This window comes from Nyctereutes procyonoides, unplaced genomic scaffold (genome assembly GCF_905146905.1).
Source record: "Nyctereutes procyonoides isolate TBG_1078 unplaced genomic scaffold, NYPRO_anot_genome, whole genome shotgun sequence".
Taxonomy (NCBI): domain Eukaryota; kingdom Metazoa; phylum Chordata; class Mammalia; order Carnivora; family Canidae; genus Nyctereutes; species Nyctereutes procyonoides.
Genome location: NW_026575146.1, coordinates 51,637,822 through 51,650,160, shown reverse-complemented (window position 1 = coordinate 51,650,160; position 12,339 = coordinate 51,637,822). Strand labels below are relative to the sequence as shown.

Sequence of the window (12,339 nt, the reverse complement as noted above, 5' to 3'; positions counted from 1 at the left end):
ACCTTCTACTCCTGTTGTGCCCAAGATTGCGAATCCGAGAAACCACCAAGGAGCCGACACCGATGCAAGTGCACGAGGGTTTATTTACAAGCTCGAGCTTGGGTCCAAGTATACCCCACACAGCGGAGCAGGGACTTGGACCCTGAGGTGGGTTTCAGCTTAGTTTTAAGGGCTGGTCTAGGGGACCTCCAGAAGGGGTGGAGCAGTTCCTCAAGTTCTGTTTACATTTTGATGTGGGGCCTTCAAGGGCATTGAGCTCTGTTCTTATTCTAATAGGGGCTTCCTGCCCTTGGCTTGGGCTCTGTTTTTAATTCTAATATGGGGCTTCCTAGGATGTTAAGCTGTAAGCTGTTTTCTTCCTGTAACTGAAGTAAGGTAAAGTTCAGCTCTTATTCACAGGGTCCTGGGATGGCTGTACTTGTGCTAACGCTGAACTTGAAGTGGAATAATTTTCCACTTGAAGAAAAATAATTTTCTTGGCCTCCACACTCCAGATCCAGATCTTAGTTTTTAACCATTGCCCTTTCCTGTGTGATATAATAGTCACAATTACAGTCCCAACCTTTTGGTATTTAATCAAGATAGAATTGATTACCCTTAATTGAAAAAAAAAAAACCACTTAAAATCATGATGCAGATATATAAGCAAGGGCAAGGTCACAACTGTTAGTGGACTTGGCAGACTGTCAGCCTCTTACTAAATACTCCTCACCCTACATTTTTTTTCTGTTGCCCACACAGGTATAATAATTTGTCCTCTGGATACCAGGGTATTCCCAAGAAAGGAATTTGGAAGCTAGATGAGACAGAACATGCAAATCTCTCATTCTAGGGTCTGTTGACTTTTTTCTCTGTATGGAACTAATTTTATAATTCCTGTGGCTCTAAAAGACCGTTTTTCACAATGGCTGCTGATCAGTTTTTATGAGTCAACCTCGACTTGTTGTAACTGCTTGTCCCATTGCTAACAAGCAAGAATTGTATGGTTAAGCTGACCATTGGCCCAAGCAGCATGACTTTCCACACTGGTTGGCATCATCAACAGGCATGGCGAGAAGCTAAGGATACCAAGAGACAGAGTTACAGAGTTTAGGGTAATATTTTATTCTTTGACTTTATCTTTTGACTAAATGGCCTTTAATACAATCCCAGACTGAATATTGTGGTAATTTTCTTGCTGGCTGAGTCCAAAATTGGTCAGAATAGATGTGTCTTCCTTATCTTTCTAGAATTTTAGGTGAAAAATGTCAAAATTTTGTGTATAGATATGTGTAAAGCATTTGAACTGTCCTTGTAGATGATTTTAACCTTTGCTCTATGCCAGGCACATTATATTATACACATCACATTTATTTATTTATAAAAAGATTTAATTTATTTTAGAGAAGGGGAAAAGACAGAAGGAGAAAGAGAGTTCCAAGCCGACTCCTCTCTGAGGGCAGAGCCCCACATGGGGTTCAATCCTACTACCCTGAGATCCTGACCTAAGCCAAAATCAAGAATCCGATATTTAACTGACTGAGCCAACAAGGCACCCCTCTATGTCGCATGCATTTGTTATTATGTTTAGTTTTCACAGAGACTCTGTATAGTGATTATTGCCCCTTTCACCAAGCATAGAGAATTTAAATAATTATCCAAAGTTATGAGATGGCATAAAATTGTTGCAGAGTCAAAACACAAAACATTTTGTGTCTAACTCAAAAGCTTGAGAGTTTTCTACTAAGCCAATTGCTGACTTGAAAGCTCTGAGTTGTCTTCTCCGGTTCTATGGTATAAATGTAATAGTTTTAGAGATTCAGGTGAACAAAAGTCCTTCTTTCTTGTTTATACTTTGTAGTCGTTGGTTAATTGTGGAAATAAACTTTCTTCTTCATGGTCATGGTCTTGAAGGAACTGGGGTTAATCCGAAGGAAATCAGGTGGTGAAACATACATTTATTTATCCTGATTCCAGAAGTATTTGAAGAATAACAAAAAGCAAATATCCTAAAATTCCCTAATAAACATGATTGTCCATCCATCTTATGAACTCTAACCATATCTTCTGCTTGTATCTCTTTAGCAGAACCTGTCAATTTATATCTTGTGTTATTGTTTCCAGTATTTGTCTGGTTCCATTATGGTAATCTTGAAAAGAAAGACTGTCTGGATCAGGGTTCTCCAGAGAAACAGACCAGTAGGTTATCTCTCTCTCTCTCTCTCTCTCTCTCTCTCTCTCATTTATCATCTACTGAGAGATTTATTAAAAGGAATTTAATTGATGTACTGTGTTATTTTATATATTTTATGTTTAATCTTTTAAAAAGTATTTTCTTATTTATTTATTATAAAAATATATATAATATACATCCATATAATGTATAATGATTCAGCTGCATTTAGGATGTGAATTAACACACATTCCACATTCTATGTGAACTATTTTAATAAAATTATAGACCACATACAAATTACTTACAGTCTGAATCTTATCATGTATCATAAACTGAGTCTGTAGGGAAAATGATCAGAATGGGTAGATGGGTGGTCACAATTCTTATAAACTCATGAGGACACCTGCACATAGAATTCAGAATTGCTGTTCCTTAACTGATGATGATGTTAACAAAGATCCCTAGTTGGGTAGTAAATCCTACAGAATACAATTTTTCCTAAACAGCTAAAGAGCAGAAAAAAGAATGATTCATTCTAGTTAATGTTTGCTTTTTCTTTTATTTCCTTCTCCTGTTTATTTTTCCTTTGAAACAAAAATGAATGAAATCATTTCATCCTTCCTGGTGCTGTTACTATTTTGTCAGGAAGGTAGTTCTTCCAATTTGAGGAAACTACCAATTCCTTCCTAAGCCACTCTCCTCATTTTCTTTTTCTCTGCCCCTGTCTTCTGCTGCAGCTTTTGACTTACAGTTCAGCCACCATCCCTCCCTGTATGCTGCCCCACACTGCCTTTGTTCTTTAGAAGACACTCATTAACATTTGCTAATGTATGCTAATAAAAAGTAATTAGCATCTTCTGTGCAGCCTGGGAAGGAAGGATGAAGACCACACCGAGTTCAGCCAGCCTTGCTTCCTGCTTCTTTAGGCTCCAGAAACAATCTGCTTTCAGTGGCTGCTTTCAGTGGCTACACAATTCTTTAGTGCTTTTTGTTTGTTTGTTTCATGTTGTTTGTTTATCCATGAATCTTGACAAGCATTCTTCTTCTTGACTTGGAATATTGCATAAATACTTGGGGTGGGGGGTGGGGAAAGATTCCTTTTTGTTCTAAGCAATCCAAGGATGTAAGTAGAGCTGCCAAGGGTTTACAACACATTATTTTCATCTGGTTGTTATTTTGGTATCCTATTACTATAAAAGATTATAGCCACAAAAACTCACACAAGAGAATGTATTTTCGTTTCAGCACACTAATTTACAGTGGTTGCTCTTTATGGTGGTAATTGAAATGTGAGAACACACACTGAATATATATGTTATGACAGCATGGTTAAATAAGAAATGTCCCCTCCCCCAGAATATTCTAAATGCAAAGAAAAAGCAAGACTCGCTATTTAATTTTTTTGTAACCATGGAGAGCTCTAAATGCCGTGGTAAACAGCTATTTATTGACTATGAATTGTTAAAAAAATAAGCCAACCCCTCACACCAGATAGAATAAGAGCTGTTTTTGTTTTTCCGTAGATCAGTGGTGTCATAAAATATCTAATTACAGTTTCTCACAAATACTCCAGTATATAATTCACTATTTGAAGAACTATACTTTAGCATTTCATATTTGCTCTTCCAGCTCAAGGGTGGTAGAATTTGGAAACATTCCAGCTACCCACTCCACTCAGCTTGTGTTTAATTTTAATTTAATGTACAATAAAAACAGAAGGAAAAAGTGCAAAAAAAATTGGTGTGCATCCCCTTCCCCTCCTTCTTATGGATATAAAAAAAGATTATTACCATTGTAAATGGATAGAAGGGGGATTTTTATTTTGAGTGAATCTCCTTTTTTTTTCCACCTCTCTGTTCTCAGGGTTAGCCATTCTCACTCCAGGACCTCATAATAAAATGTGTTTCTCTACAGAATTCATCCTGTTCTAGTTGGCAACTACAATATTTTATATTGCGGGGTTTTTTTTAAGATTTTTATTTATTTATTCATGAAAGACACAGAAAGGGAGAGAGAGGCAGAGACACAGGCAGAGGGAGAAGCCATGTAGGGAGCCAGATGTGGGACTTGATCCCAGGACCCCAGGATCACGCCCTGGGCCGAAGGCAGGTGCTAAACCACTGAGCCACCCAGGGATCTCTCTATTGCATTTTTTAATAAAGCAAACATCAGTAGCTATTTATTCCCTACTTCTTAAGGGCTTCATAGTCTCAAAAAGTAAATGTAATTTATTTCCTTTCTTAGAACGAAAAATACTGGAGGATGACAGTAACTGTAGCAGTTGAATTTCTTGCCCATTCCCTTCTCTAAGGTGGCTGAGTCTCACCAAAAGTCACAATTATTATTATTTTTATAATTTTACAAAACACAATTTAGAATAACTATTTAGTGTCTTCAAGATATTAAAATGATTGTAAATATGACCAATCTTTTGGCATTTATTTTAAAAGTTTTCACTAGGGTGGTTTTGAATCTATGTGTTCCGTGGTTCATTTTCTCAATGGTCTTAAGGAAGATAAGAAGGGTGCTGGCATCTGCCGAAAGATTATCAGCACCAGTTTGTCAAATTAAACCTTTCCCCCAGATACCTTGATGATTTTCAAATGTAATGATCTCATTTTGTTTTTTCCCACTCCAAGGACTTTGTAAATGTCTTATAGTTTATAGGTTTATTAAGGTATTTGAATGATATAAGAAATAAATAAGTCTTCTCTTTACTCTATGGCTTCCAAATATTGTGCTTAGCACCATCACTTGAAGGATTTGGAATAGTTATAAACAAACGTCCAGAGCATCTTCTTGTCCTTCCCTAAAAGTAAAAAAATACAGGGAGCTGCTGATTTAAACTGAATCTGATTTCATGTCTTGGGTAAGTCCCATTCTTGAGGAAGAAGAATCACATTCCAACATTTTTGTTCAATTTTGCAGATGGTGCCTTCTGTTCCTTACTTTGCACTCAATAGCTGAATGGGAGCAGGATACTGGGGTGTTCTCTGTAGTGTAGAGGAAACCTCAATGTGGTTTGGTGACGATCTAGCACCCAAGTGTCTCACTGGTGGGAAATTCTTCCTTATGCCTAACTTTACTCATTCCTTTCAAAATTTGGGCTGGTTTACCTTCTGTTTGGTTTTTACAAAAGCAAAATATCTAAAGGTTGTTCTTGGCTTTAACTTATACACAGCTTATATTTATTTACATACATACATATAATTATCTCCATATCATAATTGCACCACCATCATCATCATTGTTACTATAACAAAAAAATTAGCAATTTGAGCAGCTACTGAGTGGCCATCAGACCTAGAAATTTCAGAGCGTAAAATTTACAGTGTCTATTATAAGGAAGCTATATTTAAAGAGATTTTTAAAAATCCTAGCTTACTTTTCATAGTTTCACTGGTCAGTTTTCTCTCTTGAAAAAGAGATTTCCTGTTTTTGGTAAGGGGATCAAAACGCTTCTTCCTTACAGAACAAGGCAAGCTTTACTTTGGAATATACTCTCTTAAGAAAAGAGATACCTTTATTTTGTTCATATTTTCTAGCTCTTTTACTTTCACATTCTTGTTAGAAAAGAATATTATTGAAGAAATAACTAAAGACAGTCTAGATTTTGTTAACTTGAGGTGTTTCTAAAAGAGGAAATATCATTTAGTATATGAATTTAGAACTGATAACATTTCATATTTATAATATTTATTTACATGAAAATAAAAATACAAATATGTTTATAGACAGAGTAAAGACAAAATGCAGTGTTTTACTTTTCATTTATACTTTTTTTCCCTCTTATTTACTGTAATCTCACCTCATTTTTGCCCCTTTACCTCCCTTTCTTTGCTGTATTCTTCCCTTCTTCTCCGTACTCTTCCCCATTTTTCTTTTTCTGTCTTGTTCCTTCACCACCCATTAGTACCATACCTTTGAACTACTATACGGTGGACACTATATATAAGCAAGGGGTATATTAGTAAGTTGCCCCATCTTTTAACAAAGTCTCAGTCAGAGACACATACCCCAGTAACAAAACCAAAAGCCACATCAATGCAATAAAAGAATTCAGAATCTAATATGTGTTGGATGTGTAACATTATCTTTTTATAACCTACATCATCAATTTATCATTCTCTTTTGCCATCAGCATGTAAGATGGCTAGCATAACTAGTGGTCCTATTCCTCACTGACCATTCTCTTGTAAAGCCATTGAAATTCAGGCTTTTCCTTATAACACTTTGCTAAATCTATGCTTGCCAAAGTCGTCATTGACTTCCATACTGCAAAATCCAATGGTCAATTTTCAGTTCTCGTTATACTTGAGTTATAAGCCTACGACACATTCCTTGTTTTCCTCCTACTCCATTGATTGTTCATTTTCAGTGTCTTTGATTGGTTTTTCTTCTTCTCCCTGTCCTCTCAATTTTGGAGTTTTCTGTTCTGTTTTTATTCATTTACCTGGTGGTCTCACTTGGTTCTATGGCTTTAAATAGCATCAATATGCTAATAATTCCCAAATGTATATTTCCAGGCCAGACTTTTCTTCCAAACTCCAGACTCCAATATCCAATTGCCTACTCAAGTTAACCATGGGTGTCTAATAGGCAACTCAACTCCAACATTTCATATTAAACTCCCTATCTTCAGCTCCTCCCACCTATTCTTCCTATAGACTTTTCATCTCTTTTTATTTTGACTCTATCTATCTAGGTGCCTGCCAAGGATGAAAACCTTCTGATTGTCTTGATTCTTCTCTTCCTCTCACATTTCACATCATACCCATCACATTCCACATCACACATCATACTGATGGCATGGGTCCTTCAGCTAAGATTCAGAAATGACCTTGTTACAGCAAAGATGAATATCACTTCCAGTGCAGTTTAGCCTGAGGAGACATGTACCTCATGTATATGGGAAGGACCCATGTTGACATTTCCTCGCACATAAAACAAAAACAAAAACAAAAACAAAACAAAACAAAACAAAAAACCCCTAAAAGGAAACACACACAAAAAGCCTCATGAATGTAACTAATACATTGCTGTTACAACCCAGGTAAGCTGGCTAAGACACTCCTATCTAATCTTGATCTCACTTATGAAGTCATTCTTTTGCATAAAATAGTAAGACTCCTTAAAGACTCCTCATGTTTTCTTTTAGAACCTACAAACTCCCTGCCCAGAGCATTTTGCTCTGTACTCCCTTGTGAGTGTACCATAAATGCTAATTGGATAAACGAGCTCTCAGTTTCCAGAGTAATCACCGAGTGCTCCAAACAGCTCTTCAAGAGCTGAACGTGGGTTAGAGGAACAGGCAACACTACTTACTTTCAGTGGCATAGATTAAAAAAGAAAGCCTGGAACAACATCCCCTTCTCCAAACGATTCCAATGCCTCTAAAATGTGACATTTTGCTGTTGTTTCCTTTTACTGTTTTTAATTACTGGGTCTATTTGCATGAAATGAGGATCTGGGTTGCCTAGGCGTTCATCTGCTCTGACTGCATTTTCCTCTCTTAAATAGCGTACTTCAGTGAAGCTTTGCTTGTGCCTCCAACATTTTGACAGGACCTCCCCCTCCTCTCCTTTCACCATCCTCCCATAGCCCCCCAGGAGAGAGGTTATTTTTAAAGTACATAATCAATAGGCTTTGGGAAGCAGCCAAAGCATGCGGGGGTCATACGATCGGGGATAAGCTACTAGGGATTGCTGAGAAAAGGAATGGCAACACGCCATGCCAAAAATTGTATGAGGAGGGAGAGACAGTCTGTAGCTCCCATTTTAGTGCTCTGAGATATTCTTTTGCACAAGGTTTGGTGTTGGAGGGGCTTCTTAGCTTGGTTCTTTAGTCTCACTTTGAGTTGCAGGAGATCCAGACTACCACTGATAGTTGCTTTTCCAGCCAAATAATGTTCCATTAAAATCAGAGTCGGTCTGAGGCTCTTGCAGGCATCTTCCATCTGGTCACAGTGCTGTTGTTTCGTTCTTGATACTGATGATGCCTCTGCTGAGGGTTTGAGTCAAGAACAACCCAATGATTATCACCATAACTACGAAAACAACTATTTCATCGCCACTGCCAAGGGGATGTCATTGAATAAAGAAGGCACCTAATGAGAATGTGCAGATGATCACGCACAGATGAATATCACTCTCGGAGAGTCAGCTCAAGAGGAGACTAGGGGCTATTTCTGCAGTACTCTCCATTACATCACTTAGAAACCATAGCTCTTTTTTTTAGTTCTTTACTTGCCACCACAGAGATATCTCCTCTGATGGATTTTTAGGTTTTATTTAATAGCCATTTGTTATTACCCTTCCTGTACTCTAGGAGATGATCCATGATTGCAGCCCTGCTTTTTCTCCTCCACTGACTATCAGAAGAAATGGATGTGTTGCTCATCTCCTTGGCTTGGGACATTTCATTCTGCTGTTTTTATTTAATATATAATCCTTCCTAAAGATTTGCTTATATTTTTGTTCCTTTTTCTCTGTTTCATTTAGTCACATCCAGTGAGTTGTTATTATAAATCAGCATAATATTTTGTGTGGATTTTGCTTTGGCTATGATGTTGCAGAATAGGCTGTGTGTCAGTCTTTGCTGTTTGTCCCTAGCTGTTCTTTTTTTTTTTGCTGTTCTTATATTATACACACAGAACGGACTCTGTTCCAAGGCTGCCTTCCTACGAAGTGTCTTCCTTCTTTGACCGAAGAAGCTTGGTGGTGATGATTAATTACAAATAAAAGACCAAGACCGATTGTTAAATGTAAAACATCTTCTTAGAAGTGTCTGCCTCACTGCTGTGGACTCTCAGTAGTGACAAAGATCTTTGTCCTGTGCAGATCCAGTTACAGCCAGTAACAGAAGGCACATGTCCACTCTGAACAAAAGAACACTTATTTTCACATTCCGTGGCTGACGTTGAGTGATGACATTTTTGCATATCCTAAAAATTTTTATGCAGATGCTGTTTAAAGGCAAAATGTGCTTTTACAATAATCTCCTTTGTGAATGGAATTTAAACTCTTGGCATGTGTTCCGTTTTCAATGTGCTTGTCAAGTTCTGAAAAATAACCTTTGACGGTACGCGAGCAGAAACAAAACGGAGGTTGTTTCCTCTGTTTGCCGCAATGTTGTTTTGTCATCTTTACTCTCTCAGACTCAGGCTCATCTGACTTAAAAATATGATACACTTATGATTTTATAAGCTAGTTATGGGACTACAGTTTTAAAGAAATAGTCGATTCTCATTTTTACCTGAGCAAGTTGTAGAGCTTTGTCTCTGGCTGATACCTGTAATGAATGGACAGTAGATGACAAGTGTAAAAGTTAGTTTATTTTCACATATTATTGGACAACTACAATTTTTTTTAAACCGTTTGATGCCTTTGCAAAAATAGATCAAAACTAAAAAGAAGATGCTGTCTTGAGTATGGAGTGAGGAATACACAGAAGAAATGTTCTTTTTTTGGGGGGAAGAACTACAAAATCACGTGTTTCCCTACAGTCAAAGTAAATCATATATTGGAAAATTTAGGCTATCTCAATAGACAACCCCAGGAATCCTTGAAATAGGAAATATCAGCCTTTCGACATTTTTTTCAAAGGCTCTTTGACACTGGTAACTGGTTAGAATGAAATGTTCTCTATTTTAATAAATTAACTTGGTTCTAATAACCACATTGTTTGTGCATGTGGATATAGCTTTACTAGCAACTCAATTTATCACGGAATGCAATGACCCAGCAAACCCCAAGTCTACTCATTGCAACATAGAATTTATTTTGGTAGCAGTTATATTCAATTGAACCGACAGGCTTATAATTGATATGTTTTGCAAGCCTTTGAAGGCAATGAAGCAGAGAAGTCTTTGCATAACACTGTCTAGGATGCTGTGACTATATTTCTTTAATAAACAATGCTCTTTTTGACAAGCTCATTGAAAAATATTTGTATTAACTGCACAGAAAACTTTATGATGAAAATAATAACAGGAAAAACCTGTTACTAGTTGCCATGCCATCATTTAAAGAACTGCTGTATTTTTCTTTTCTTCAACAGTACAAATTCAAGTGGAGGAAGAAGAGGATGACACAGAAGAAAGTTCAAGTAAGTGGGGATGGACATGGAATGTGTTTCCAGTGAAATCGCAGTGAATTCAGGGGACTTGACCTTTTACCTTGTGGGATTATGCTCCCACATGTAAGCACATGCTACCCCACATGCGGGTGACTTTTGATGGTCTCACCAAAGAGATCAAGTCCAGCAAATTGGATCTCCACTCTAGATTCTATTCAATGTAGAATTCTACATTCTATCAAATGTAGAAGTTACTCATGATCAAGTAGATGGTAGCCCACAAAAATTTGCTTTTTAAAATTTCTCTACTATTTTCCCTGTTAAAGCCTTTGTCCTGAAAGCTCTTCTCTAGGGCTGAATCTACTACAATAGAACAGATTGGCCATTTTGACTGAATTGATCAGGTGGTTCAATTAAAATGAATAATTACATTCTTTTGCACTGAATGCATGGGTATTTTGTTGGAATTGCTCTGTTGTTTTTACTTTGTGAAGGTTTAGCTTAAGAGCTTGGATTGTGATCCCTTGCATGCAGAGCACTCATGGACTGGAGCATGGGAAAGATCATTCATGAGATGAGCAAAAGCTCTAAATTTACTAAAATGGAAAGAAAGAGCAGTATCTCAAGAAGAGTTCAATTCGAGGATCCATTAACATTATCAGTGTAATAACTTGAGTACAATATGGCAGCCAGGGAATGTTCACAATGCCAGTTGTTTTCAGGCTTTCAGGGCATTTTACATGCAAACAGCTCAGAGTCTCACATAGACAGACTCTGCATGTCACAGCTTGAGTACTGTAGGGGAGGAAAAATAATTTTCCCTCTAGCCCTTCTGAGTAGTTAGCTGAGACCTCTGTAATATAAGATAGTTTAATAAGAGAAAAAACAAACAGAAGCTTATTAATGTGTATTCCTCATATATACATGAGAGATACTCAGGAAAAAGTAACTCTCTGAGGTGGCTTAGAATTTAGACTTAAATACTATCTTAATAAGGAAAAAAGAGGGTGTGTATGTAGGCTTTTAGGAGAGAATAAATAATTTTTTTTAGGAAAAGTGAGTAGGCCCTTCAAAGAATAAATGGGACATTTGATTGTGACAAAGTTTGTCTGGGTATGGTATTGACTTCCAGTGTCTTCCTTTGTGATGAGTCAATATTCCCTAAGGGTAAATTCTTGGTAAGGGGATTTAGGACAATTCAGTACCTTTTGGAGGATCTGTGTTTGGGCAGATGTAGGGAGTTCAGGAGAAACTTTGCATTCGCAGCTTTTTTGTGCCTATAGCTCAGTACAATCAATATACCAAAGTAGCACAGTTTAGGGCGGGCATGTCCTGAGCTCCTGCAGTCCCACTTTGAAGTGGCATATTCTGCTACCCTTCCATATTGAATGAAGACCATTTTAAATGGTAACATTGTATGTAAATCTGCAGTTAGTAGGCAACTGTAAAATATTGGTTATTTGCTTTAGAATTTGGATTTTTGAAAATTAGTTAAGGCAGTAAAAATAGCCTTTTTGTTCCCAATTGGTAAAAATGAAAGTTTAATAGTTTAGTCTTAATACAAAATATACTAAAATGCAGAGTACTTTGTCACCTGGGTGGCTCAGTTGGTTAAGTGTCTGCCTTCGGCTCAGGTCATGATCTTGGGGTCCTGGGTTTCCCAGGACCTACATTGGGTTTCCTGTTTCTCCCTCTCCCTATGCTGTTTCCCCTGTTTGTGCTATCTGTCAAATAAATAAATAAAATCTTAATAAATAAATAAATAAAATGAAGAGTACTAAGTGGCTGCTTGAGTTCTTGAGTTATTTGTGGGAAAATTGTTTTTCAATCCTTCTCAAGGTCTTGTCCTTTCTATAAATAGTGACTAACGTGACTAATAAAGACTGGGCAAATTTTCAGAATGTCAGAATGGGATTCACATTACATACAACATTTGCCACATATTTAACAAATGGAAAATTATTCTTGGTTTTTATGACAATGTATGGTTCTCAAAGCCTAATTTGAAAGTTATCCTTCAGTTTTTCTCTGCTAGTCAAACTTTAGTACTATAGGTAATACTTAGATCTCAGATTTGAAATATCAGTAAAAATGTTTCAGTAAGTAAT

At 36.9% G+C, this 12,339-nt stretch overlaps 1 protein-coding gene across 1 annotated transcript in view; it reads left to right on the top strand.

The window, feature by feature from the left end:
- Positions 1-3,565: 3,565 nt before the first annotated feature.
- The window catches only part of TMC1 (transmembrane channel like 1), a 117,454-nt gene continuing 108,680 nt past the window's right edge, over positions 3,566-12,339 (top strand). Inside the window, exons 1-2 of the mRNA XM_055310166.1 lie at positions 3,566-3,587; positions 10,214-10,261. Coding sequence (XP_055166141.1) covers positions 3,566-3,587; positions 10,214-10,261 — 70 coding nt within the window. The remainder of the gene's footprint in view (positions 3,588-10,213; positions 10,262-12,339) is intronic.